This window comes from Pisolithus orientalis (genome assembly GCF_024613125.1).
Source record: "Pisolithus orientalis strain OTSU chromosome Unknown F5J12scaffold_28, whole genome shotgun sequence".
In the NCBI taxonomy this organism is placed as follows: Eukaryota; Fungi; Basidiomycota; class Agaricomycetes; order Boletales; family Pisolithaceae; genus Pisolithus; species Pisolithus orientalis.
In genome coordinates, this window is record NW_026260809.1 from 131,509 (window position 1) to 157,517 (window position 26,009).

General features: G+C 51.5%; 8 protein-coding genes across 8 annotated transcripts; 4 read left to right on the forward strand and 4 right to left on the reverse strand.

The window, feature by feature from the left end:
- The first annotated feature begins 65 nt into the window (after window positions 1-65).
- F5J12DRAFT_922094 (transcription elongation factor S-II) lies at window positions 66-1,090 on the forward strand. The gene is made up of 2 exons (XM_051749307.1): window positions 66-529; window positions 586-1,090. Exons 1-2 carry the CDS (start codon window positions 89-91, stop codon window positions 622-624), a joined length of 480 nt encoding a protein of 159 aa, XP_051597507.1. The 5' UTR covers window positions 66-88; the 3' UTR covers window positions 625-1,090.
- Window positions 1,091-1,563: 473 nt separating this feature from the next.
- F5J12DRAFT_274770 (uncharacterized protein) lies at window positions 1,564-2,182 on the reverse strand. Its single transcript, XM_051738695.1, has 3 exons — window positions 2,099-2,182; window positions 1,855-2,031; window positions 1,564-1,799 (listed from the first exon to the last, which is right to left on the reverse strand). Exons 2-3 carry the CDS (start codon window positions 2,009-2,011, stop codon window positions 1,744-1,746), a joined length of 213 nt encoding a protein of 70 aa, XP_051597508.1. The 5' UTR covers window positions 2,012-2,031; window positions 2,099-2,182; the 3' UTR covers window positions 1,564-1,743.
- Window positions 2,183-2,692: 510 nt separating this feature from the next.
- Window positions 2,693-8,567, reverse strand: F5J12DRAFT_274880 (uncharacterized protein). Its single transcript, XM_051738697.1, has 8 exons — window positions 6,721-8,567; window positions 4,979-6,670; window positions 4,841-4,928; window positions 4,559-4,788; window positions 4,126-4,511; window positions 3,897-4,063; window positions 3,589-3,844; window positions 2,693-3,533 (listed from the first exon to the last, which is right to left on the reverse strand). The coding sequence occupies exons 1-8, from the start codon at window positions 8,427-8,429 to the stop codon at window positions 2,782-2,784; spliced, it is 5,280 nt and encodes a 1,759-aa protein (XP_051597509.1). The 5' UTR covers window positions 8,430-8,567; the 3' UTR covers window positions 2,693-2,781.
- Window positions 8,568-10,361: 1,794 nt separating this feature from the next.
- On the forward strand, window positions 10,362-14,344 carry F5J12DRAFT_724472 (uncharacterized protein; the record flags this gene model as incomplete). The annotated part of the gene is made up of 8 exons (XM_051741538.1): window positions 10,362-10,459; window positions 10,519-10,568; window positions 10,636-10,690; window positions 11,196-11,367; window positions 11,429-11,910; window positions 11,969-13,013; window positions 13,064-13,338; window positions 13,399-14,344. 8 exons carry the CDS (start codon window positions 10,362-10,364, stop codon window positions 14,342-14,344), a joined length of 3,123 nt encoding a protein of 1,040 aa, XP_051597510.1.
- A 196-nt stretch (window positions 14,345-14,540) lies between these two features.
- F5J12DRAFT_895177 (uncharacterized protein) lies at window positions 14,541-18,380 on the reverse strand (the record flags this gene model as incomplete). Its single annotated transcript, XM_051747810.1, has 26 exons — window positions 14,541-15,275; window positions 15,327-15,370; window positions 15,431-15,529; window positions 15,579-15,622; window positions 15,670-15,689; window positions 15,743-15,848; window positions 15,899-15,933; window positions 15,984-16,031; window positions 16,092-16,102; window positions 16,154-16,228; window positions 16,278-16,342; window positions 16,398-16,409; window positions 16,472-16,492; window positions 16,542-16,667; window positions 16,719-16,782; window positions 16,835-16,888; window positions 16,943-16,964; window positions 17,020-17,039; window positions 17,094-17,239; window positions 17,290-17,331; window positions 17,387-17,451; window positions 17,507-17,735; window positions 17,779-18,100; window positions 18,156-18,165; window positions 18,225-18,233; window positions 18,288-18,380. The coding sequence occupies 26 exons, from the start codon at window positions 18,378-18,380 to the stop codon at window positions 14,541-14,543; spliced, it is 2,517 nt and encodes an 838-aa protein (XP_051597511.1).
- A 168-nt stretch (window positions 18,381-18,548) lies between these two features.
- F5J12DRAFT_906737 (apses-domain-containing protein) lies at window positions 18,549-21,410 on the forward strand (the record flags this gene model as incomplete). The annotated part of the gene is made up of 8 exons (XM_051748816.1): window positions 18,549-18,623; window positions 18,687-18,874; window positions 18,933-20,176; window positions 20,220-20,407; window positions 20,462-20,555; window positions 20,612-21,165; window positions 21,233-21,313; window positions 21,390-21,410. The coding sequence occupies 8 exons, from the start codon at window positions 18,549-18,551 to the stop codon at window positions 21,408-21,410; spliced, it is 2,445 nt and encodes an 814-aa protein (XP_051597512.1).
- A 111-nt stretch (window positions 21,411-21,521) lies between these two features.
- On the reverse strand, window positions 21,522-23,512 carry F5J12DRAFT_906738 (WD40-repeat-containing domain protein; the record flags this gene model as incomplete). The annotated part of the gene is made up of 9 exons (XM_051748817.1): window positions 21,522-21,978; window positions 22,037-22,144; window positions 22,196-22,359; window positions 22,487-22,587; window positions 22,640-22,793; window positions 22,852-22,945; window positions 23,016-23,089; window positions 23,141-23,248; window positions 23,312-23,512. 9 exons carry the CDS (start codon window positions 23,510-23,512, stop codon window positions 21,522-21,524), a joined length of 1,461 nt encoding a protein of 486 aa, XP_051597513.1.
- Window positions 23,513-23,573: 61 nt separating this feature from the next.
- Window positions 23,574-25,921, forward strand: F5J12DRAFT_275159 (kinase-like protein). Its single transcript, XM_051738699.1, has 8 exons — window positions 23,574-24,207; window positions 24,272-24,446; window positions 24,497-24,580; window positions 24,634-24,875; window positions 24,929-25,157; window positions 25,212-25,227; window positions 25,277-25,502; window positions 25,552-25,921. The coding sequence occupies exons 1-8, from the start codon at window positions 23,960-23,962 to the stop codon at window positions 25,781-25,783; spliced, it is 1,452 nt and encodes a 483-aa protein (XP_051597514.1). The 5' UTR covers window positions 23,574-23,959; the 3' UTR covers window positions 25,784-25,921.
- Window positions 25,922-26,009: the final 88 nt, after the last annotated feature.

Here is a 26,009-nt window from a genome sequence, read left to right on the forward strand (position 1 = left end):
TCGACTACCCGAGCACGTAACGCAAATACAAAGACTTGATCAGGCTTCGGGTCGCTTTTGCCACAACTCACGTTAGCTAGCAACACTGATGTCATCGGTCAGACAGCAGCTACTGGATGTCGCGAAAGCCCTCTGCGACGATTTTGCGCAGAAAGAGAGCATAGGCACCCTCCTGTCCCACTTTTCAACTACAGGAGAGTGTATCGCACTGGAGCACGGCGTGGGTGCGGTTGCGCCCTTTGTCGGGAGAACGTTTCGTGGACTGGAGGGAGTCCACAACTACTTTTCGCTGGTTTCCTCATGCCTCACTTATGAAAACATGTCCTTTGGGGACTATTTCGTTGACACGGAAGTTCGGAAGGTCTCAGTGACAGGTCAAGCTACGTTCACTTGGAAGGAAACAAATGAGAGCTGGGATGAGACCTTTGCCTACGTCTTGGACTTCAACCACGAAAACAAGGTTTACCGCTATCAGGTATGGGGCGATACTGCCGCTGCCTATCTTGCAAGGAAGAGTGGATTAACGGAGGTGCGTGAAACTGCCTGCCTGTTCGAGGTTCGACTTATGAATCATGAATACCCCAGGTCATCTCTGGTGTTCCGTTGGAGGCTTCAAAGAAATAAGGGAGCACGCCGACCGGCAGATGTTTGGATGCGAGTTAAAAGCTTCGTTTACTGACACTGTATTTCCTAGTATTTTCCAGGGACTCTTATCGATCGTGCAGCCATGGGCTCCTTGCAACTCGTGGCTATTCGTTACTTATCGCAGCCATGTCAATACATCTGGTATTTTCCAATGATCGCAATTCTCTGGGCAAAACATAAAGTGACGATGTCCTGACCGACAATGGGTTACTCTTGGCTGTGGCTTTTCATCGATAATAATTCTCGTCGCGCTTGTCACTACGCTGGGGGGAGGGGTCCTCATGGCCGGCTTGGAGGATACGACTGGCTCCTGTTCATATGACCCCTTTCTGCCTCAGGGTAAAGTACTGCTGTGTAAATTCTAGAGCGTTGATCGCGCCCCTGGTCCCTGGCAATGACATCTTGAGTATTTGGGCGGCTCCGTTTTGGCCGTATTGGTGTTGGCATTCCACTTCCGGAGTGATTTTATTCCGTTGGGTGTAATCAATCTTACCCCTCACTAGGTATGTTACGCCGTGCTCTTCTATCTATGGGTGGGACGATGGGCCTGCAACAGCAGGTAACGGTTGTCCGCTGGATGAAGTGTGTGGCGTCTATGTTGACCTTGGTCGTCTCCCCCAGGCAGACCAAAGACTCGGCGGAAGACAATCCTTCCAGCGTCTCGCATCACATTCCTAGCAGACAAAGTCTTATCATCTGGCTTATTCGGAACCTCATGTATTACTTTCTAGAAAAATGAATGATACGCCCTTCTGCCGTAGAATCCGTGTAGGCCAATTGGGTACTTCATCTCAAGATCATAAAAATAATGCGTCCATAGTTCTTATCATCGTAAACAATTATCCAAAATGTCTATGATTTCTGAAGGAAGGAGCCCATCAACAAAGGAAGGTATAGATATCAATCGACGGTGCGCGATGTAACTGGTAACATATTTCGGGGCGGTAGCCGCACAATATGATCGTCTTCTGAATCAACGTAACAAAGCTGTTCATCAAGAAAAGTCTTAAACAAGGAAAGATGGATGATAATGTCTAGGGTGTGAGAGAGCATGTGGATTGTTCCAGATGGCCATACGGCACGCGAGGAACTTGTGGATTAATCATCTCTACGGAAGGCAGGGGGAGATGAAGGATGAGGGCCTCTCTTCGCGACTGCGGGTGTGAGTGTCATTTCATCTGTCCTACTAGATGATGAGTGATAGCTTACCGGGCGAGGGCTTGCCTCTAATATCCACACCACGAGCGACATTGGCTGGTGGCAAAGGTGGCAAGCCGCGAGCCAGCCTCTCAGCGTTAGTCTGAATGGGCGCAGCAGTTGCTGCAACAGCGACGAGTGCGAGCGAGCCCAGGAGTGAAAGGCGCATGTTAGGGATGTGGAATCTTGCTGTGAAGAGTTTACCAAGAATCCCTTTTATAAGTGCACAAAAATAGTACACGTGGTCGGAGCTGACTCGGGAGGGACCTACTATTGTTGGTGGGTGCAAAACCACCCCGAGTTTGACGTGAGCGCAAGATCACCTGTGGAACCGCATGGGACTATCTTTGTCTACTAGCCCTAGCATGAGAACAATGCCTGGCAGGACTCCAGCCATGCCAAGCGAATGAGTAAACCTGTGCCATTGAAAAGAATCAGACACTTGTCACCGGCTGACCGTACCTCTGTAGATTGTAGTGTCAACGTTTGATCGTAGTCCACAATTCTTACTGGCTACTGATCGGAACGAGGCGGACTCCACGGGCAGCCGAGCCCGCGCTCGCGTATATAGAATGCTACTCCCACCCCTGTGACAGCCACTACTACTATTAGCCTTGCAAGTACACTCCTACTTCGATGCAATATGCAAAGGTGAAGACAGTGCATTCCAAATCAACGCACATACAGTAGTGAGCACTGAGCAGACGGAACATTATTGCCTGTGGAGTGAGAGTTACTGCGCACCTAAAGTTACGTATTGATACTACCAGATGACTCTATGGTACAGTGACATGTCCTCTACAGAATTTGGTTACGCTTCATATACAACGCAAAAAATACACGGCACGGGTATACCCTAAGTAGTTGATGTAGGAAATAATGGGATCAGTCAAAGAATTAAGGGAAACGAACAACATGGGTGAGTGGAGTGTGATAGGCTCATTGAATCATGCAACCAGACGATTTATCGCCTCGCGTTTTTTGGGGTTCCGATTCTGGGGGTACAACAGCGGGTAAGTTACGTGAACCCCCTCGCTCTGCAGTAGATGAGACCGCAATGACGTCAGAACACGAATTTTCCGAATCGTCATCGGAAACCGTACCCTGCGAGGAGGTAGTCGCGCTCAGCTGTGCAACAGAGCTGGGGCTCTTTCTATCCTGTCGACTGGAACGACTGTCTGCCGTTCTTAAACTCTTTGTCGTTGTACTGTTACTTGACAACGAATGTGGTCGGTCATAGGAGGTGACATTTCGTGACAGCTTCGAGGAGATCCTCCGGGGCATTTTTTCCTCGGTTTGACCATGTGGAGTGGCTACAGGCGAAGACGAAGAAGGCGGGGCAACCGAAAGAGATGAACGCGACTGTCCAAAGCCTCCCACAAATTTTAACCCCGGTGCTGCTGCGGACTTAATCGGTACTGGCGGTCCAGTGTTCGGAGAGGTGGATGACAGGTCAGCACTTGGTCGGGGAGGTGGCATAGCGACTGGGGCTCCATAACTGGTTCCCACTGCATTTGCAACCGGGGAGGGGACATTCATTTCCGCGTATTGTGCGTACTGCAGAAGTTGCGAACGGAAGTCGCAGGTAGGTGGAGCCCCTTGTGAACAACTCGAATGGGCAATGAGGTTACACTGGTCACATATAACGCCGCTCTTTTTCACACTTCCTAGGCAGACTCTACAAAGCATGGCTTTCACAGGGGCGTCACCAAAAAACCGACAGGTGGAAAACTACTCTATACTCACGCTTTCCAAAGGTCGTCTTCACGAACGAGTGATCTCGGGGGTTGAAGCAAGTATCCTCTGGAAGAGGGGATATTGGCTTAAGTGATGGGCGTCTCTTCGAGGATGGATTCGGGGACTCTTCCCGAGCGGGAATTTCGGAGACCAGCCTTTCGACAATCGGTGAACCAATCTGGGCCAGCAGCTTGGCAGCATCTGTCTTTTGTAGGTCGGTGCTGACTCGGCGAAGGAAGGGTATACTGTCTTGAGGGCGAAGTTCCTGCGACCTTCGTTAGTACTTGCTGCCAGGCAAGAAAACAGCATGCGTATACCTTAAGTGCGTCCCAACTCGAAGTCAACCACTGATGTTCACACAGAGTCTCAGCATCAGGGCGCAGCTTGGGGTCTTTATTGAAACACTGCTGAAGGAAATCTTGCAGGGCAACTGAGCAGTTTTCGGGAAGGGGTGGCATATCGTCCTCGACAATTCGGAACATCACTGGTCGGTTGTTGTGAGCTACCGCACGCTACATGCTGCAAGATGCAGATGAAAATGCACACCTGTCATGCTGTTCGTGATATCCCCGTAAGGGGGTCGCCCTGTTAGCAGCTCAATAACAGTACATCCCAAAGACCAAATGTCCGATTTGGTCGAAGCACCCTTCAGCTCGATGACCTCTGGTGCCATCCAATTTGGTGTGCCTGCCACATTGTTCATTTCTCGCTGCACGGCCTTTAGGTTGAGGGAAACTCCGAAGTCCGACAGTTTGACATTGCCAGTCTTAGTGGTGAGGATATTCGCAGCTTTCAGATCACAGTGAACTACTTGGCATTTGTGCAGGTAGTGCAGGCCTTCCAATATCTTGACAACGTAACTGGCAACGAGGCGCTCGTTGAGATTCCCAAATGCCCTGAGGGTTTGACCAAGAGACCCGCTCTCCGCGTACCTCCACACAGTGAGCTAAAGGTGTGTCAACGACGCCAGAAGACTTACTCAAGAACTATGTTCAAGGTGTCATTGTCGCGTGCCATCCCTTCGTACTTGACAATACTGGGATGGGACAGACTTTTCATGAGGTCTACTTCTTCCATGAGTTGTGTGACTTCGTCCTCTTTCAAGCCTTCGAGTCGTATCCGCTTAACAGCTACCATCTGACCGGTTGACATGTTCAAAGCTCGGTACACGGTACCGAACTGGCCACGACCAATGCAGTTGCCTAGTTGCTGGGGTGGCGATGAGTGAAAAATGTTGCGTGGACGCCTGCACTGAGCTCACATATTGAACGGGCTGCTTGCCTGCTTCCATGACGGTGATCGCCAACCGTATCCCACTTCCATCCATCGAATCCCTCATCAGCATTTCACTAGGGTGGATGATTAACCAGATATCCAATGACAAATGCTGTTTCCGCACCTCGAACGACGAGATCTACCTAATTCATCGTATGATGTTGGCCTGCTGCGCCTTCGTGAAACATCTTGGCTCGTTGATCTGTCGCGCTTGATAGAGACATCAGGCGTCGGGGATGCACTGACGCTGTGGTCGCCAGACACCGCTCTCGGAAACGGGATGACAGACGAACTGCCTTCCCTCTCGACGTCGCTGTGATTGAAGCGTGATGCGTATGGTGGCTCGTTTCTTAGTAAAGCCGCCGTCCGCGTGCTTTGGCGACGTAGGACTATTCTGGATCCACTAGCAGATGGACTATCTGGTGCAGCGTCGATGCGTAAAATTGATTCCTTGGGTATCAAAATGGGCGTATCTACACTTTGCCTGGCACGGTGGCTCGGCCGGCGAGAGAGAGCATCAGAACCATCGATTGGCTTTGGTGGGGCGATGATAGAAAGCTTTCGACTCGGTGAGACGGAGAGAGGGGCGGAGCACCGCGGACTTGAATCTGCGACATCAACGGTAGCACGGGTAGGGATTTGTCGGGAGGGAACCGCTGGTCGAAAGGCGTCAATGAAGTCGTCAGGCCACTTGCCTTTGCCGAGCCGAACAACGTCCTTATTAGTCTGAGGCTCTCTGGCTTTGTCTCGGTGAGTGTCGCGTGAACTTGACCCACAGGCGCTGTTCTCCTCTTCCTCCGTAAGGCTGACAAGATCCGGAACAACAGGTTCACTAGGCTTCCGATCGGAAATTCTGGTACCCTCCGTGCTGGTGCTACGTCTCCTCCCCATCTCCTCCGCCAGCGAGGCAGCAAGGGAACTTGCCTCCGTTCGTGTGAACGATGGGACCTCTGAACCCAACGAGGTGGCTTCCGTAGTGACAGTCCTAACAGTGCCGAACTTATTTTGCGCGTTGCTGTTGCGCCTTAGGTCAAATATACTTGAGTATGCGGTGTTCTCTGTGATATTGCTCGACGTTCTTGATTGTCTGATAGGAACATCACATCCGGTATCTCCTGTAGGACTAGAACACTGAGAGAGAGGTTCACGTCTTGGGAATTCGAGTGGCTTGATGCTCGAAAGCAGACTGCCATCGCTGTCGTCATCATGCTTCGAATGGTATTGAGTACGTGGAGGTAGTTTAGGAGGCGGTGGGGTCTGTCCGCCTCTAGTCAGGTCACCACTCCAGCTGTTCGTGGTGGAGGGTGCGTGTCTGCTTTCCAACGTGACGTGACGTGCTGTGCCACTGGATGTCCCGGAATGGGGACTGTCTGGCCTCGTCGGGTGAAGATACGACTCAGGGGGACGTCCAGATTTCCAGCCCGGTCCTGGGTGTGAGGTAACCGGAGATACTGATTGCTGCGGTAACGAGTTAGGCACAGAAGGTGCTGCATTGGATTGGGATGTGAGCGAGAAAGAGGGTCCACTACCGGTACCGGTGGCTGTACCATCCGTTTTCTTCTGTCCAGTTATAACTTTGGATTCGCCAATTGTGGGCGTCTCGAATAGCTTCAGGAGTGCAATGATGGTGCGCGCCACGCGACACAGAGCTTCCGGTGTAGCTTCGATGAGGTCGTCCCGGTAAAACAGATCATCAGAAGGCACGCCCTGAGATGGACACGCGGCGAGGAATTTCGTAATGTTGGTCAGGCGCTTGAAGCCATCCTCTCTCGGGTCAACGCGAGGAATCATGTTAGGTCGGTGCTTGTTCATCAACCTCATGTAAAACATAAGCTGCGTTCCACACGAAGCGTCGACGAAACTCACTGGCAGAGGATGACGCCGTCTCTGAGCGCGTCACAAAATAGCTTCCTCTCCCTTTCCTCTCCGGCATTACTGACCACACTCGCAGAGCTCAAACCCGTAAATGTTACCTGGCTTGCACTTGCGCTAGCTATGCGGCTGCTCTTCCCCCAGACTCGTTCCATCCTGATCAAGGGTTGCATGCGGACCTCTACCTCCGCCCACTCTCTTTGACGGTCAGCACGTGACAGATGAGGCGGAGGCTTGCGCAACTCTTTACAAAGCACCGACATAGCAAGACGAATAAGCTCACGTTGCTCTGGAGTGGATGGTGAAATAAGGGAAATCGATGACATATTCAGATTACGACCGTGACCACAGATAGAGGAACGCTGAGAAGGGGAAGTCCCCCGCGATCGCGCTGTGCCAGAGGGCGAGGCAGTGCGGGGAGTAGGTGACGCTGTGGGCCGCCGCTGGGTATCAGTCGAACCTCTTCGGGGTATTTCAGCGGATGGTCGACGTGCCGTCTCAAACGACGGTCGCCCGGATGAATTGATTGAAGGTCTTCTGGGCAGTGGCGTTGGGGAACTTGGAGGGCCGCTACTGTCTGACGGAATATTACTTGAAGAAGGAGAAGCAGAACCACGGACAGAGGTTGGCGTTACTATCCGCTTAGTGGGCGTCCTAGCATGAGTCTGGTTGGCTGTGTACGAGCACCCCGGGGATGTTGGCTGACTGCTCAGGGAAGCTTGGCTCGCATTTGCCGACGCTGGCAGCCGGGTCCACTTCCCAACTCCTCCCCGCACTCCAGGTGGAGGGCTGGGGGACTCAGGAGGAGTTGGTAAGTCACGGTTCCTGCTTTGGGTGTCTAATGAAGACCGAGGACCAGGCGGTGAAATAGGGGATGGTCTATGTCTGTTCGCTCGTGGCAATGGAGAGACCGTATTACCGCGCTCTGGTGAACGGGAGCTGTTCCTGAGTGGCCGACGGGGTGCTAGGGGCTGCGGTGCACCGATTTCCTGAGGTGTTGGTTGCGCACTCGCCCGGCGGGGCCGATCGCGCGAAGGTGAGAACGACCTAGCACTCGGTGACGAGGAAGAGGGCATTACCGCCGGTCTAGAGGTTGTAAATGGCGGAGCCTGCAGGGAGAGGTGCAAAGCAGGTGAAGATGCAGAGGCCTGTTGCAGGGTGGGGGTCATGAAGTTCCTCCATCCAGCCACGCGAGTGCTTGCTCTGTCCGCATTGTCAACATGCTCCCTGTTATCCTTGCTCGGATCACCAACAGGTGCGATCGGGTTTGAAGGGGCCGTAGTCGAGTCCCGCCTTGCAAATCGAACGCCCACCTTCGTTTCCAGCCTTCTAAGCATGTTCGAGGTCCCCTTGTCCTCGCCCTGGCCAACACTGCTGGTCTCACCATGACGTGCCGGATCCCCTGCCTCGCCTTTCACCGTAATAGTTCCGAATTCGCCATCAGCGACGGGTGGGGCCTTGGCTCTGGAACGCGTCGCTGTTCTAAAGCCATGCCCAAATGAGGATCGCAATCGCTTGAACGTCGTCGATGAGGAAGGCTGCGCGGCTGAATCTGAAGTATCAAAAGCATTAGACGACTGAACAAGAGAAGACGAGGTGGTGGAGTTTGCCGTCGATTTGTCATTGCTGCGCTGCAGCGAGGCCATATGGAAGGGGTTGAATATCTGTGATTTGGAAGTATCTGGTAGCGCAACACCTGGCATGCGCGGTCCGCATGTATAGCCGGAGTTTTACAACACGGAGACAAAGTCGAGAACGACGAGGAGCCCTTTGTGCTTGGAACTGAACGAGGGTGTAGTCGTGCTGTCGGCAAGGTGGAGTGAACGTGTATGATAGTAAGGATCGCCACCTGAGATATAGACGCCGCAATGCTATCAGTGGTCTGTCGTAAAAGGCTCCTTTATTTGAGCACGGAATGAACACAGCCGGGGCAAGGCCGTGACGGGAGAAGAGCGGGGAACGTTAATAAAGTAAAATGAATCTCACCCCGAACTTGTAAGCCAAAGAATCCTCCGGTCGTTGCAACTGGCAGGAAGTTAAGATGATAGCCGCTGCGGGGTATAATCTAGATAGAGGACACAAAGAGTCCAGTCAGTACCGACGGTGGAAAACAACTTTGAGCACGAGGTTCTCCAGAGCGGGAACGAACTCAATGGGGACCTATTCCCATGAATAGTTAGTTCCCTGAGCGCCCACTGGCACAGGGATACGCTTGCAGACAACGTGTCCTAGTAAGCGAGAGAAAGCACCAACCACGAGGTAAACTCGGGTGTCCGGGGGAGAACGAAGGCAAGTTTAAGTCTGAATGAGCGGGGAAGAATGGCAGCTTGAGATGGCCACAAGGGTGGACTACTCAGATGCAGCTGGGGTCATTATGTGGTGGGGGAAACAGATGGATGGTCACTCCGGCGATACACCACCGGAACAAATGGACATCTACGGAAAACCGGGGAAAACGAAGCTTTCCGATTCGACGGACAGTACAACCCGCTCCGATCACAAACCACACACTGTCACAGAGCCATCTGCCAGCACCGAATCGATCCACTGTCAGTCGACAGTTGATACTACATTAGCGGAGAATTCACATATCCACACAGGGTTCGAGTTTAAAATGTGGCACCCGCGCGGGTTTAACCGGTTAAAGCGAATGTCCATAAGTCACCACGCCCCCATCGACGACTGTCTCGATCCGTACGCCGCCGGCAGAGTGCCAAGAGTGATGACGCACTCTTAGGAGTATCCCCCTATCGCGAGTTCAAACCAGCTATCCTTCGACCGGTAACGATAGTGCAGCTTGTGCTACCAAAGCCGTGCTACACGCAAACGGTTGTTTCAAACCGGGAAGAAGTCTCTTCTTGGGAAAGCGCGAATGCGGTGAGGCTATACTTAATCACAGACGGGTAACGGTATGTGCCTATAGGGTCCTCTGAAGAAGAATCATTCGTGCAACCGAAGGTGCAGAAGTGAAGGCGGCAATGAGCTTGAGAACGAAAATGCTCCACACTCAAGGGTCTTGTGATTCGTAGTACAGATAGGAGTATCGGGTGCTGTCGGACAAATGTTTATATTATTATTCCCACGCCTTACTAAGTCTCAATATTCTGCTGCCAAATTGGTAGATAGCCAAATTTGGTGGAATAATTCACCACAAATTCCGTCGAGATATGGTCTCAAAATAGCTGCCGAGCCGGCATCAGACTTGACACCTCCAGAAGACGCCGAAATTTGGCGCCTATTTGACGATATTGTAACGATAGTTTGTGTTGGTGGTCTACAAGCTGAAAGTCCTCCATGCTGCTCGTCGTCCAAACAATTCCAAAGATTTGACAGTTGTCGATGTCATAAATTTTCTACGTCACCATCGGCTGTTTTTGCGCCACCGCGGGACGCGTCGGAGTTTGAACTTGTGCTGACTTCGACTCACGATCCACTCGACCAAACTGATGGCGTCCCGCTCAAGAAGAAAATCGAGTCTGGCTGCCAAGGACGGCTCCATGGCCGTTGGAAAGAACGCTTCCACCATTAAATCCACTCGACATCGTGAAAAAATGTCCAAGACTGACGACCATGGGAGTGACGGCGAGAAGGAAAATAAGATCAGGCCTGCCAGGGGCAAAACACCCAAACCTTTCATGAAAACTGCACACGATGATACAGCAACCAAATACTGTCTCTGCGATCAACCCGACGATGGATCTCCAATGGTCTGCTGCTCGCTATGCAATGAATGGTATGTATTCTTGCCTGCGCTTCCAAGCGCCTCGTCCAATCTATCTGCCTACGATTTAGGTACCATTTCCGGTGTGTCAACCTTGGTTTGGAGGACGCATCAGAACTTGGTAAGTATCGATTTACCGTCTTCCGCCACGTCTTCTCATCCGGATGTTTATCTTCTTTTTTTCCCAGAGGTTTACGTTTGCCCTACTTGCCATACCAAGACCGGTCGACGCAGTATAAGTGAGTGTCAAAGGCTTATGTTCCGCCCATTCTACGTCATGCTCGACTCTCCTGCGTTACACAATGTACTTCGATGATATGAGTTTTGTACCCCTTGCAAGCACTTCCCTACTCGTGAGAGGCACCTTGTTCGCGCTCTTTCCAGACCATCCGTGACTAGCTCGTACGATGGTTGCTGTCATAACGCCGTGGTCGTGTTCGTGCGTCGGGCAAGCCACATGGCTGTGCGTCACCGCAAGGCTAAGGCTTTACGTTATTGGCGTCAGCTCTGTCCGTTGAGTCGAATGATCACTTGGTCTGGTATGAGCCGGTAGCTTTGATACACCCACCTGTCTGAAGTGCAGGGTAGGCGTCTGTATGAGCGTTTGTAGGGATGGTAGTCGTGTAAAACGTAACGCAGGCTATGTCGGCGATATCAAGTCGCAGAGCCGCCCTGTTTCTGTCTATGGTGTCTAGTTTTACGTGGTGCAACGTTTACTGACTACTATCGCTACAGTGCAATGGGAGAGCATAGATGGCCACCAAGATGCGTCCAATCGTGGACGCAACGAGGAAAACTCTGATCGGTTCGTGTCTACACCGCCGCCGGCCTTGTTGCCATCCGAGTCCGAAGAAGAAGCAGATAGCGAGGACGAATATGTAGCAGAGCCGGAAAAAGCCAAAGGAAAGAGTTTCTCCAAGGTGTGCCGCCACATATACCCCATATTTACCTGAGTTGATCATGATGTCCGCGATCTATTAGCGCCGCGCACGAAAGTACCCGGAATCATCAGACTCGGACGAACAGCCTGGCGATATACAGGATGGTTGGCAATCGTCGCGAAAGGGCGGTAACCCGTCGCACGGATCATCCGAGAGGAAAATGTCACCCGCGTCTAGCAGCCAGTTGAAACGGAAGTCAACTGCTGCATCGCAAACACCGGCGGCCAAGCGCAGGAAGTCATCGGATGGCGCCGCCTCCGCTGAGGAAGATGTGGCCAGGAAATATTGCCTGGGGAAATTGCAAGAAATGTTCTTACCGGTGTTCCTGAGATATCCTTCCGCAGATTCGCCAGATGGTTCTGGCAACAAGATCGAATTGAAACCTGAAGACCTCGATGAAACAGGCAAGCAACGTCTGGAGAATGAAGCGAAGACGTTCGCCTCTGAGCTCGAACAGTCTATATTCGATATTTATGCCGAACCAGACAAACACGGGAAGCTGGGCGTGGGCCCTAAGTATAAGTAAGCGAACTCGTATCTACTTCGCGTGTTTACCCGTGTTATTGATCGACTGTTGTAGGGAGCGGTTCCGTATGCTTACCTTCAACCTGAGCCAGGCAGATCGTGTCGCCATTCATAAGCGCATATGCTTCTCTTCTATATCAGCAAAGGAGCTAGCATTTATGTCCTCCACTGATCTGGCTAACGAAGAGACGAAGCAATCGATAAAGATGGCCGAGCAAGAGGCACTGGAGCATTCCATTTTGCAAAAGACGACTGTTCCCCGCGCAAAAATTACGCACAAAGGTCTTCAGGATATTGAGGATGTCAACGGCGAAGCCACGGTTCTTGTGCGCGAACGTGAAAAAGAGCGCGAGAGGGAAGAAGAAGAACGGCGTGAGAGAGAACGTCAAGCAAGACACCGTGCGGCAGAGCAGCATCAGAAGCAGCAGACCAACGCCATATCTCATGGGTCGGTTCCGCCTGAATCGCCAATTACGAGCCATGGTCCAGCGTGGGGTGACCCACCTTCAGCCACTTCGCAGGTGGTATCCTCTGATTCTTTCTCGCCAACAGTTGGAGGTGGCGAGAGACCAGCCGCTCACTCCCTATTTGCACACCCCTACCAAATGCAACTTTCAGAACCGGAGCTTGACATAGCTGACCTCATTCATTTTCATGACGAAGAGCCTTCACCTCGGGAGGGTGCGACCGATCTTCAACCTACCGCAGCACTAGAGGGACCGGTGACGTCGGATGAACCTGTTCCGTCTGCTCAACCCGACCCTTCGCCTTTGGAGCTATCGGACATTTCCTCCCCTACAGCTCACGATAGTGTCGCAGAGACGCAGAACAAATCACTAAAACCGGAAACTCCTGTAAAGACTACCTTTGATTTGAACGCGCTGTGGTCAGCCCCCAAGGAGGAATCAGTACCACAGAAACCAGAGGAGGCACCCGTGCTGGAACCCAAAGATCAGCCCATGAGTACTGACACTTCCCATCAAGAAGCAACTGATCAAGACTTTGACATGTTCCTCGAGAAGGAGCAAGAACCTGAGGTTAAGGCCGTGGAGGATCCCGAGGCTCCATTGAAGGCCATGCCCACGGTATGGCACGGAAAGGTCAGACGCCCACCAGTGTTCTCAATGCAGGTATCACTGACTCGTCTCAGATTGCCTTACCCCTAGATTCTCCTGTCGCAGAGGAAGCGCATGTCACTGCCCGTCAAGTGGGTGGCAGGAATTTAGACGCAACTTCTATACTTTGGAAGACACTATTTGTTTCTGACACCCTCCGCATCGAAGGACGAGTACAAACAGATGTAGCAGCTCAATTCCTCTTGCAAATGAGGCTGAATCCGCAGAAAGAGCTTATAGCGTGCGCATTCTTGCCAGAGCCGGCTGACGCGAAGCTCCAGACATTTATTGATTTCTTACTGAAGAAGAAGTACGTGCACCTGTTCCTTCTTGCTACGTTGTACGGTTGCTTACAACCACTTTTTCTTAGTCGCCATGGACTAGTGTTCCCATGGGGCCAAAGCCCCAAGGACCATCACCCAGGCAAGGAGCTTTACCTGGTTCCGCTCCGGGCAAATGCACCACTACCTGACTATATGGAGCTGTTGGATGACTTGCGCTTGCCGAAAGTGCGCACTTCCGACATCATCGTTGGAATTTGGATTCTTGTGAAAGGAAAACTCACCGCTTTACCTGCTCTACCGCCGCCCCCTGTCGTGTCTTCTTTACCTCCTGTGTCTACTTCATTTAATGTTCCGGGTGCTGGTGCTTCCATTCCGCCGCAGCCTCAGCCCCACTCGCATGCGGGCCCTATATCGCCATTGCTCCCAGCGATGCAGGCTTATCCCCAGCTTGCAAACCCGGCACTCGCCGCTGAAGTTGCGGCTCTTTCTCCCGAACAGATACAGGCAATATTACAAGCTCTACCGTCCAGCAATGGTGTGTCTAGCATGTCCAGTCTTCCCATGGGGGTTGCATCAGCTCTTGGAAACACAAGTACTACGCCACAGCAGCCTCGCATCCTGCAGCCAGGTGCTGCAGCGCCACCACAATGGAATGGCGGGATGCTGAACTTTCCACCCTTCTCCCCTAATCCAGTTTCGGTGTCACAGTTTGGCTCTCAGCCAGCGTCACAACACTCGATCCCTTCCCCGATACGTCAACCCCCCAGTGGTCCATCTGGTCGAGGTGTCCCCAATCATGGTCACTATGACCACCTCAACGACGACCGCGATTTCCGCCGAGGGCCGGGATATGACAGAGGTGATCGGGGAGGTTGGCAAGGCGGAAGGGGGCGGGGTAGAGGCAGAGGATGGGGTAGAGGTAGTGGTCCGCCGTCATATCGACCAGTGGATTCCGGTTGGGGCCGTGGTCGAGGTCAAGATGACGGGGGCAGACCAGATACTGGTCCACAACAGGGTTCGCGACGGTGGTGAGATCTTATTCTCGAGACTTGTGGCGCATTTAAATTATCGTTTTTCATATCATCCCTTCCGTTACACTTTGTATTTTAAGTCCAGCTAGTTACTTAGTTACGCGGCTTTTCTTTGGGAATGTGAAGCAAAGATCTGTGTACAGTAGTTGCTCATCAAGAAGTGTGAGGTTGCACCAGCATAGTCCTCCCCACTCCTATTAGTTCTGCAGCCTCTCTGAGAGTTGGATAAGTATATTTTCGATGCGCTTCTGCCTGTCCTCCATATCTCTGATCTTTTGGGACAATTCTATTAACCCGCCACTGCTCCCCATACTCTCTTCCACCTCCTCCGCAGTCTCAGGTTGTCGGTCTGGAGATGCAGAGAGGGGCGCTGTCACCAGAATCTCAGGCCGAGTATCAATTGCTGGAAATGCTGGCCTCCGTGAAGTACCTGACGCCTGCGCAGTTGAATCGGACCCTCGCTTGGAAGCGAGGTGCATCGATGTCAGGCGGCGTCGGCTGGCTGGTCCATAGCTAACTATGTGGCCATTACCAGAAGGTGGCTGCAGCGATGTTCCTTTGTCAGAAGGAAGTTCCTCCGGTATCTCGTCATCGACAACAACGGGCTGGAAGACCTGGGCCAGGGGACTCTGCAAGGTATCGGTCCTATTGAACATGGAATTCAGTCTCCGACGCAATGCCATCGGAGTTGAAGCATGTCGAGCGGGGTCGTTTGGCCTTGGAGGCACCGAGGCTTGGTTGGTAGACGGCGAAGACGTACGACGACTTTCTGTGCGTTCTTTCCGTGAATGTGAAGGTCGCAGGGGACTTCTAGATGGACGACTGTCCGATTTGCGCGATATTCGACGCTGAAGAGCAGCCTGAGAAAGTGGCCGATCCGCGTAGTTTTCAGTGTCTACTGCCTCCTCAGAATCCTCCACAACCTCGAAAATCTGCAGATTTCATTAATTTCTGAAACCCAATAAGTGCACGATAGACCATACGATATCGATGTCTGCGTCAGCACCAGCCAGTCCTTCAAAGAGAGCTGAAAAGTGAAGGTTTTGATGAGCGTACTTCAGTTGACTAGTTGAACGAGACCGCTCACACAACCGTTTCAATGGACGGGGAAGCTTATCGTACAGCGCTTCTGTGGCCGCTGATACGGTATCATAAAACCCGTGTGAGTTAGATAACTTCCGTTGTCCTTCAGAAGGGTATGAGTTCAATCCAGTCGGAGAACTCACACGACTCACTTTCGTACCAAGCGATCGAAAGTAGGATCGGAAAGTTCGTCACCCTGCGCATGGTTTATGACCTGAACTACCAGGTTCCGGTTTCACTCACCTTATCAAGAACACGTTTACCTGTCACCGCTACATTAGCGCGCGAGACGAGTGGGAGATGATATATGGTGAACCTTGTGGAACCATCTGGCCGACAAAACGTAACTTGCTGGAAACAGAATACATAGCGCGAAAATGTTAATCGGCGGCTGATACGAGAACAAGGAATCTGCTTTGACACTGATGGGAACAAATGAGCAATTTTATAAGCAACAGTCCAGAAGTATTACCCCTCAAGTACCGACACCGCTCTCCTGAACATAGCCTGGGACATCGTTAGAAACGAGACACGTGTACGGGAGTTACCAAGCGAACCTCGGCCGCTGCATCTTCATTGATCCTTGCAAAGGTGTTGGACAATATCTAGGTGGAGATAAAAGTTACTGGGAGGCAATAGCTAAATGAAGGCCTGTCAACACTTACAGAAACAAGCACTACATTAAATCAGTCAAATAGTAATGGGAAGTAATGGGAAGGATACAAACCAGTCAGTAGGAGTGTGTTACTCAGGCAAGCATACGTGATCATGAGGATAGGACCGAACACAACATCGAACTCAACTGTGGTAGGTTCAGGCGTGGAAGGAGTTGCATATGATAGTGCACCTACATGCTCTGTCAAAACCGCTCGCGTCCAGGCCAAACCAGAGGTCGAGCATCCACCATGCGATAGTACTGTCGTGCAAAAATGAGTATGCACTAGGATAAACAAGAGCAACATGAAAATCACCCTGCAGAGTAGCTGCGAAGGCGGTCCCGGATCAGCATGACTTTCATTAAAATATATGACGGGAAGAGACCAACCCTGCTCCCTTACGACTCAAGCTGCTACAGTGAGGAATATACCAATGAACGATAAATTGGTGATACGTACGTCCATAAGGCATAGAGGAATCCACAGAAGCAAAATGCGGCGATCAACATGAGGGCCACAAATTGCATCATCATGGCACGAAGGGACAGAACCATGAGGTTGTTCTGAAGAGTGACGAAAGCGAGTCTGTGCAATGATGGTATGAGGTGCACCAAGTCATAGACAATGAATACTGACCGAGGGAATAGTAAACATGCGATCACAGCGAGGAAATCAGTACCTAGACCTCGTGCCCAATGCTCTGATCTTAAAGCTCAGCATAACTTCTGATGGTACGAGGGTACGATACCCACTATGGTACGCGACGCCATATATTCGGAAGAATGCATAGATCGAGTATGTCGTGACTGTGGTAGCCGACTTGAGTAGGTTTAGACAGACATATGGCAAGATGCACTGACCAAAGGCTATATCGAAGCCATTCTACAAAGAGATGGACGTGATACACATTCGCCGCACGGAGTATCAATGTACTAACCCAAGTGCCCTTGGAATACACTGAAAAGACGTGGTGTGAAAGGTCGAGCATGAAAAAGATAAGACATTGCTTACCTTTGATACCATGCTCTTGCATCGCAGCGAGCTTCTCGAGGGTAAATCCGAGTCCACATACCATGAAGGCGAGCTCCGGAGCATTGATCCGATGCGGCACATTCGTCTCAATAGCGACAACGAAGAGTATGAAAAGGATAAGGAAACTGACATCCCTCAGGAGAGTACTGACGGCGAAAGAGATGGAAATATTTACTTTATATAATCCAAGACGGAACGAATAGCAGGCACTTTAAGGCTGTTTGAGAGTGATGTAAAACAACTTCCGGTTCTGGAGGCTGGATGTTGCCTACCGATAATGATCTAAGAGCGGGGCCTTGTGGGGATCATAGAAATGGATAGGAGTACGCTTGTAGCGCTGTCGGAGGGCGTCACAAACTGAAAATGAGCGATATGCGCCGCCGGATCCTTACGTCTGACAGAATGGAGTGGCTGCTCTCGGCCTGGTATACGCATCTTCCGCTGAAGGTTGCTGTTAGAGCAGAAAGTGTATTGGTGGTGGCGACATACATCCAAATTTCATCTATTACTTTTTGGCAAGGAGGAACCTTGATGAAGCGCCTCGCTCTGCTGATGATGGCCATTTCCAGGGCATTGCCTATACGCTCCTCAAGGTCTCCATCTCGTTCTTCCCTTGGCAGTCTGGACGATGTGAGGGTCAGCGCCTGTCCATACGGGCCAACACGTTGTAAGGGCGATGGCAAGATCAAGAATAGAATTTCCGTTGTCACGCAACAATCGAATAGCAAGTAGTTCGCAGAGGTCCGCACGAGTGCAAGAAAGGGGTCCAGTAGCAACGTTTTGATCTCGGATGAAGTAAGTCCTGTTGAGAAGAAAGCAGAACACCACGGATTTGTTGCCTGCCTGTTGTATAGCGTTGTATTTTTCCTCAAGGGGACGCACGAGCGTATAAGTCAAGTCAGGGGCTGTCAACTGATTTCCACTGGTGAGATACACCGGGCGCGCCACAGCGGCTAACTCACCTGCTTCGAAGCTCAATGGCGTGTCTGCAAAAAAAGCTCATGGACCCTATAAAGGCTTCTGGAAGAGGACCAGACTGACCAATGTAATGCTATCGTGAGTTGGCGCATTAGTGAATCACACCGTAAAGATAACCCTCAGAGCGCTCACTATGACATCCTACAAAACCGGTGAACCGGTAGTACACAGCATGCTGGAATAGAAAGCGCTTACGCCTCTGATCATATGTATGATTGGCCACACTGCAACCCTGTCCTGGGATTGCGAGGACAGCAGTGGCTGCCTTTCGCGCTGAGATTCAGACATGAAGCACGCGTGAACACCCCGAGTGCCAGTTCAGCGTCTCGTCGGGGGGAGTCTGTTGGCGGACATGCGCTGCTATGACATCTCACTTTGATTCAAACTCCGACCAGCACGCGTCGGCCAGAGTCGCGTTCTCGCGCGGAGACGCTGACGACGACGACGACCGCTGCCATGCAGGGGCCACAGAGAAACCCGGGGCAGATGCCCCCAGTCAAGATATACAACGCCGTGTATTCATCCGTGCAGGTAGACATCCACTGGTACCACCCTTGTCGTCTAACCGACACGGTCGCGTCACTCGACCCACAGGTGTATGAATGTATGGTTCGCGGTATCGCCGTAATGCGAAGACGCGGCGACTCATATGTCAATGCCACTCAAATACTCAAGGTCGCCGGCATCGAAAAGGGCAGGCGCACAAAGATCCTGGAGAAGGAGGTTCTCCCCGGTAAGCATGAAATCGTCCAGGGCGGCTACGGCAAATACCAGGGCACTTGGTGCGTCTCCATGACATACCAATCCGCGGTTACCCAACACTCACCCTTCGTTCCTTAGGATCCCACTTGACCGTGGCCGAGAGATCGCAGCCCAATTCGGCGTTGCCCCTCTCCTCGCACCGCTGTTTGACTTTACTCCTACTACCAATTCCCTCGGATCCCTTCCTGCCACGAACAATGCCCCCCCTCAAAGACCTATCTCGTCATCGTCTTCTTTCTCTGGGATCGGCACCTCTCAGACTTACTCACAGTCTAGTCTTCCTCCACCTCCCATCATGCCCGGATCCGCACTGCGGCTCCTGGCCCAGGGACGTGCTCAAGGCCTTTTTACTCCATCTACTTCCGCCGAGGTTTCCTCCAAGTCCACCGTATATCCGCCATCTTCATACCAGTATAACTACGTTCAGCCACCCGCTGTGTCATCAGTACCTTCGACTCAGCAAGCTCTCAAACGAGCGCGGTCCGACTCGGAGGTAATTGCTGCTGCTCAAACCGGGTCGCGTTCGTCCGTTCCGCAAAGGTCCTCTCATCCGCTGCTAGAGGCCCCTGCAGACATCCAAATGGTCGATAGGTCGCAGCAGTCCCCCCACGCTTCCCAGTCCCTGGAAGATGACGGACCGTCACCCAACAAGCGGGCTCGCAGAGAAACCTCACCACCCCGGCACGATGCTTCCCAATCACAACCGCTAACAAGTAGCTCTCAGTCAATCACCCAATCCCTCACGCGCCACATTTCCAGCATGAACGTATCTTCGCCGAAGTTGCAAAGCCAAAACGGCTCTTCGCGTGCCCCAAGCGTAGCGATATCGACAAATGGAAAGATGTTAAACGGCGCGGACAACGAAAGCCATGCTCTCCGTTTCTCCACTAAACCACCGCCGCTCCGGGATCCTTCCATGCTGCGCGACCCCCGTCACGCACAGGTCATTGCCGCTGTTTGTCGCGAAGACGACCCAGCACCTGTACTCCAACTTCTACACGAACTTACACCAGATCCTTCACATCCTGTTCAAGTGGATACCGTCCTCGACGATAAAGGCCATACGGCACTGCACTTGGCTGCTAGCATGTCTCGACAAAATGTTGTAAGCCAGCTCGTCACTGCTGGTGCTGACGTACATCGCGGTAACTTTGCTGGAGAGACCCCTCTCATGCGTGCATCAATTGATACTCACAATTTCGATCGGCAAAACTTCCACTCTATCGTTGCGTCGCTGCATCATTCCATCCGTACCATCGACACATCCAAAAAGACCGTTCTACATCACATCATGTACCTTGCAGGTATTCAAGGTCGTGCTAGTCTGCGCAAAGTATTATTTGGACCAGGTATTTATGTGGATAGCACAACACCAGGGGGGCGACTTCAAGTCCATTGTCGATTTGCAAGATGAACATGGCGACACTGCTTTGAACATCGCTGCACGGGTGGGTAACAGGAGCTTAGTTAAAACACTTCTAGACGTTGGCGCAAATCGATTGTTGCCGAACAAACTCGGTCTTCGGCCAGGCGACTTCGGAGTAGAGGTGGAGGTATGTATCACATCTGGTATAACAACACTGCCATTTAACTTGCACGTCTCAAAGGAGTTGAGTGGGGGCCCACGTGCCGAGGATTTGCTATCCTCATTGCGACCAGGTCCATTAGCACCGGTTCAGAAGAGCCAGGATATCATCACTGGTAAATCATCTACCTCTCTCTTCCTCCTTAATGTTTCCTACTTGCCTTTCCTATAGAGATCACAACAATGATCCAAGGCCTGAGCGCTGAGTTCTCCAGCGAGATTAAAGCGAAACAGGATTCGCTCGATCTCACGCAGGCGCATCTCCGCGCGGCCACACGGGAGCTCTCGGAACAACGCAGGCAGATACAAATGTGGCAGAGTCGGTGTGCGGAGCTTGACCAAGTCCACCAACGAATTCGGAATCTTGAAAAAGCTGCTGCCGAGGAAGATAACTTCGACTGGACAGGTCGGACAGATCTCACCGGTAGGGATGGGCGGGAGACCGGCGGCTCCGCGTTTCAGTGGCGAGGCACCAACTCGACGATGGCGGGCGCAGCGGGGTCGATGGACATCCCATTCAGCGTGGAGATGGAGCCTCCAATTCCGGCGACTGACTCTGTAGCAAGCTTGATACGGTTGCGACGGCTGAAGACTTGGCATGTAAGAATGGAAGAGCTGATGGAAGAGAGATTGAAGTCATTACAAGGCGCAAGCGCAGAGAAGGAATATCAATGCAAGAGAATCGTGGCACTTTGCACAGGGATTCCGATCGAAAAGGTGGAGGATGTGAGTGGTTTGGCGGTAGTCGCCGAGAGCCTATCCATTTATTTATACGCGGGTCTTGTTTGTTCAGATGCTGGAAAACCTCGTAGTTGCAATGGAGAGCGAGGCGCAAGTCGTGGATATTGTTCGGGTGTCCGGATTTATGCAGAAGGTGCGCTCTTCAATTCAATCAACCCTGAACCAATATAGTTTTTAACTCAATCCCCCCGCTAAAATTTGGCACATAGGTCAGGGACGGTGTTATATAATTTTTATGTATGGAGGCCGTTGGTCATCGATTCATCTTCCACATACTACTTGTTTCACTCTCCCAATGTACTATACTCAATGCCAACTTGCCATAATTATTAGACAACATCTCAAACAGTAACTTCCTCTGGAGCGAACAGCTGGAAATTGCGATTGTAGGTACCAGAGGCAAGCAAGCGCCCGTCTTTGGAAAGGTCGACAGACATAACTTTGCCCGAGTCTGTCGTAAGCGTGCGCAGTAATTGCCAGTCGTCCGTGCTCCATATCTTTACAAAACCATCGTAGCCAGCGCTCGCAAAATAGAGCCCCGATCGGTATCTCCACTCGTCTGATGTTTGCTCTTGCTTTTTGTCGTTACTCGTGTCAGCGTCAGCGTCCTCGTCCATGCCATTCATGGTTGCATCTCCATTTCCACGAACTGTGCTCATGGGAGGCAGATCGTCACCACGGAAGAAACGAACGTCGGAAACGTTGGAGACGTGGGCGGGGATCGTATAGAGCACTTTTAGAAAACGGATGTCCCATATTCGGATGGTGTCGTCACCAGCGCCGGTCGCAATTTGGTAACTGCGGGTTTCCCGAACGTTATCAGCGGAACGTTCAGAGGAGAAGCCGTAAGTCTTACCCGTTGGGCGAGAAAGATATACCAAATATGGCTTGCACGTGACCATCGAGCACCATGGCGGTCCGTCCGGTCCGCAGATCCCACACTCTCCCAATTGCGTCGAGCCCCCTAAGCAACATGGAATCAGTGGGGGAACCACAGATACTGAAGTAACCTCACCCAGATGCAACCAGAGAACCATCGTCTTGGAATTCGACAGAGTACACTTCTTTCGAATGGCCCTCTTGTAGAAGCAATTCTGTCGAGGTTGCCACATCCCAAAGTCGCCAGGTAGTATCAAAGGATGCCGAGGCGACATAATTTCCCGGACGGATGAAACGCAACTCTGCAAACACGATCTGCATGTCCTTTCAAAACTGACAAAGGGGCGTCGCTTTGAGAGCATAAAGATTGGTAGTGCACGTCCCGGAGATGTCGCCATGCTTACCTGTTTAGTGACCACAGGTTGACACACTTGTCCCCTGCTCCTGACACCAAGTTTACTAGCCCTTCGCCTTGGGTCAAGGTCGCCTGTGGGTGCCATGCAACCCCTCCTACGCGATCACCATGGCCTGTGGGGATACCCGTCGCTCCAGAACCAAACACAGGATATTACAAACATACCGCGCAGAACCCGCGAAGTCGTGCATGCTGGGACGTTCCAAACCTTCACAGTGCCGGACCAACTCCCTGTAGCAAGAAACTTGCTATTTGGCGAAAATCGTACTTGCGATATTGGACGTTCATCGCCTATCTGGGATCCAAGGTTGCTAAATCGCTAACCAAATCAAATCAAATCAAAGTAGAAGGACAGAGCGTTTCGAAGTGTGCCATACCTTAACCTCCGCAAAGATTTTTTTGCGCATGTCGATGATACGACCAAGGGGTAGTTTACTATCTATTTGCTGTTGGGCGATCCGCTTTTGAGCTCTGCAACAGGTAAAAGGGTAGACGTTGTAAGCACCTTACTAGTATCACCTATCGTTAGGTAGAATCCAACCTGGGCAGGGAATACTCTGCTAAGTGCCTCCGTGCTTCGAGGAGCTCCAACGATCCAGGTGTGTAGAACTCTTCCTGGAGGGACGATCGGCATAAAGGAAGTTAGACGGACTGAGCTTCACTCACCTCGTCTGCACTCTCCTCCTCCGACTCCTCTTCCATTTGCACGTCATCACCCCGAGCAGCAGTGATTTGAGAGAGGACATATATTAGACGATCCCTACGGTCAGCTTGCTATGGAAACAAACACGCATGTCGGATATACAACAGAAAACGATCGATAAAATCCCAACGCACTCGTTCACCGAACAGTGTTATTGGTTCGCCGAGTTCACGCAACCTTGCTTTGACGCGGTTGTCGTCCGTTGGGACGGCCATGCTACGAGCCTTTTTCTTGCGCTCCAGCTCATCCAGGATTGCCTTGTTCTCCAACCTAGCTCGCTCGGAGCCCAGGTAATTTCCATCGTCGATCAATGATTCGAGAGTGAGCTCTGTCATGTTGCTGGAACGAGCGTGTTGTCAGAGGCGTTTGTTTGGCAGCGGCTTGCGATCCAAATACAGACGTCCGTTCCAGACCAAGTCGGGGTTCTATTACTACTAGTACATACTACGCCAGCTCAGAAGGTTCAAATCTGCGTAGTATGCGACGGGGCTGGGTTGCAACAAGCCTTCTAACTGTCCGACCGGACATCCGCCTTTGATCGACACAGATCATCCATCACGACTAGTTTTGAACCTTGTGTTTGGTCCCGTCTCGAAGCCGGTGGCGCTGCCAGGAAAGCAGGCCTAGAAATGCACCGCGTGTAGAGTCCTGTTTTATTTACCTGTTCGGCGAGGCCGAACCGGAGGTTGTTTTACGTTGGTCCCATGATTTTTTAAAAGTAATTATTAAGTTGAACTTGCCTCTTGGCCCTCAACCACGACGTCCTTCAAGATCCTTCAACCATGAGCGAGCTACACTCACTGGAAACGCTCTCTGATGCAACCCTCGCCGAGCCATCTGTTCGGGAGCGCTCAGTATCGCCTGCCCCGAGCAGCGGCAGCAAGGCTGGCAGAGGAGACGACTACGTGTACTTTGAGCGAAGCTCCGAAGGGTTCTCGTCTGATGCGGTATCCCGCGCGACAGCTGCCAAGCTGAAGCTCGAGTCTTACTACAAGCTCGCTGTGGATGCAGCAATCGAAAGGAATTCGCGGTATGATGGATGCATCCCTTGCACCAGCGTGTGTCATGTAAACTCACGCATACACTTACTACAGGCGTGTTGAGTTGGAACAAAAGATAAATCAGGGTATTATCCCCAATGAGGCCAAGGACCGGGAGATACGCAAGTATCGGAGACTCGAATCCCAACATCTGCGTCTCCGGAGAACCAAGATCCGACTCTCTGATTTCCGCACCGTGAAAGTAATTGGAAAAGGCGCATTTGGAGAAGTAGGGCGAACGCTGTGTGCGCGTCGTCCATGTGCTGATGACCTTACTAGGTGCGACTGGTTCAGAAGATGGACACGGGTAAAGTTTATGCCATGAAGACCCTACAGAAAGCCGAGATGTTGAAGCGGGACCAGGTTCGGGCTCAGTTTATGCTAGCGCTTTCATGCCACTGACTTGGAGCTCTCAGCTTGCGCATATACGCGCCGAACGTGATCTCCTTGCAGAATCCACGTCGCCTTGGGTGGTTCAATTGTTCTACTCTTTCCAAGATCCCCTCTACTTATATCTCATCATGGAGTTTCTTCCTGGTGGTGACCTTATGACCATGCTTATGAAGTATGATGTTTTCTCGGAAGATGTTACCCGTTTCTACATGGCGGAGTGCATACTTGCCATTCAAGCTGTTCATGATCTAGGCTACATCCATCGGTGGGTGACATCGTCCGTTATCCGCTTTACACTATCGCCGACGGCTATTCCAGTGACATTAAACCTGATAACATATTGATCGACAAGAATGGCCATCTAAAGTTGTCTGACTTTGGCCTCTCCACCGGCCTTCACAAGAAAACAGATGCAGATTACTACAAACGACTCTTGGATCAGGACAAGCAGAAGGATTCTGCACGCAACAGTGTACAAGTCAATGCCATCCATCTGACAATGAGTCGAGAGCAAATTGCAACCTGGAAAGCAAACCGCCGAAAACTGGTGAGTTGGGTTGCGACTTTCATTGCACTTCATTAAGCGGTTCGCTCTCCCAAGGCTTATTCCACGGTCGGTACGTAGCGCAACCACGCTCGCATACTTCCGTCTTATCTTCCTCCAAGGCACACCGGATTACATTGCACCAGAAGTGTTCATGCTGAAAGGATATGGAAAGGAATGTGATTGGTGGTCATTAGGTGCAATAATGTTCGAGTGCTTGGTCGGTTACGCGCCGTTCTGCTCAGAGAATCCGAGCGACACATACAAGAAGATCATAGACTGGCCACACTATCTGTATTTTCCCGAGGAAGTACATCTCAGTCAAGAGGCAGAACACCTCATACGAAGGTGAGAAAAGTCTTGGGTATTTCTTTTATCATGAATCTGACAGCACTAGCATGATGACATGGGCCCCGCAGCGACTGGGAGTGAATGAGATCAAGAACCATCCCTTCTTTTATGGAGCCGACTGGGACAACCTGCGCTATATAGCACCACCTTTTGTCCCTGCTCTGTCGTCCGTCACGGATACTACATACTTCCCTACGGACGAGTTGAACAACTTACCTGAGCAGTTGGAGGCCGTCGAGCAAGTTGGTTCTGACAAGGACCTCGCGTTTTTGGGGTGAGTCCTCGCGTAAAAGTCAATTTACAGCCGTCGTTTATCAATTTTGCTCACCAGATTCACGTTCAAACGGTTCACCTGAAGACGGGACAGGAACCCGCTTCGTAGCTATTGTTTTGAGTTCTTTTTTTTGCAGGACTAGTTGCTTTCGTAGACTGATACCTAGTTTCGATACCATAGGCACGGGGTTTGTAATTCTTCTGTAAACCTACATACATACATCACACGGG

Bases quoted from the DNA above. Each gene is read 5' to 3' on its own strand.
- F5J12DRAFT_922094 (XM_051749307.1), top strand. From the start codon at position 89: ATGTCATCGGTCAGACAGCAGCTACTGGATGTCGCGAAAGCCCTCTGC. The intron at 530-585 runs GTGCGTGAAACT...TGAATACCCCAG, and splicing joins GGAAGAGTGGATTAACGGAG to GTCATCTCTGGTGTTCCGTT.
- F5J12DRAFT_274770 (XM_051738695.1), bottom strand. From the start codon at position 2,011: ATGCGCCTTTCACTCCTGGGCTCGCTCGCACTCGTCGCTGTTGCAGCA. The intron at 1,800-1,854 runs GTAAGCTATCAC...TCACACCCGCAG, and splicing joins TAGAGGCAAGCCCTCGCCCG to TCGCGAAGAGAGGCCCTCAT.
- F5J12DRAFT_274880 (XM_051738697.1), bottom strand. From the start codon at position 8,429: ATGCCAGGTGTTGCGCTACCAGATACTTCCAAATCACAGATATTCAAC. The intron at 4,064-4,125 runs GTGTGCATTTTC...ACAACCGACCAG, and splicing joins TATCACGAACAGCATGACAG to TGATGTTCCGAATTGTCGAG. The intron at 3,534-3,588 runs GTGAGTATAGAG...CCCCTGTGAAAG, and splicing joins GAAGACGACCTTTGGAAAGC to CCATGCTTTGTAGAGTCTGC.
- F5J12DRAFT_275159 (XM_051738699.1), top strand. From the start codon at position 23,960: ATGAGCGAGCTACACTCACTGGAAACGCTCTCTGATGCAACCCTCGCC. The intron at 24,208-24,271 runs GTATGATGGATG...CACTTACTACAG, and splicing joins GCAATCGAAAGGAATTCGCG to GCGTGTTGAGTTGGAACAAA. The intron at 24,581-24,633 runs GTTCGGGCTCAG...TGGAGCTCTCAG, and splicing joins AGATGTTGAAGCGGGACCAG to CTTGCGCATATACGCGCCGA.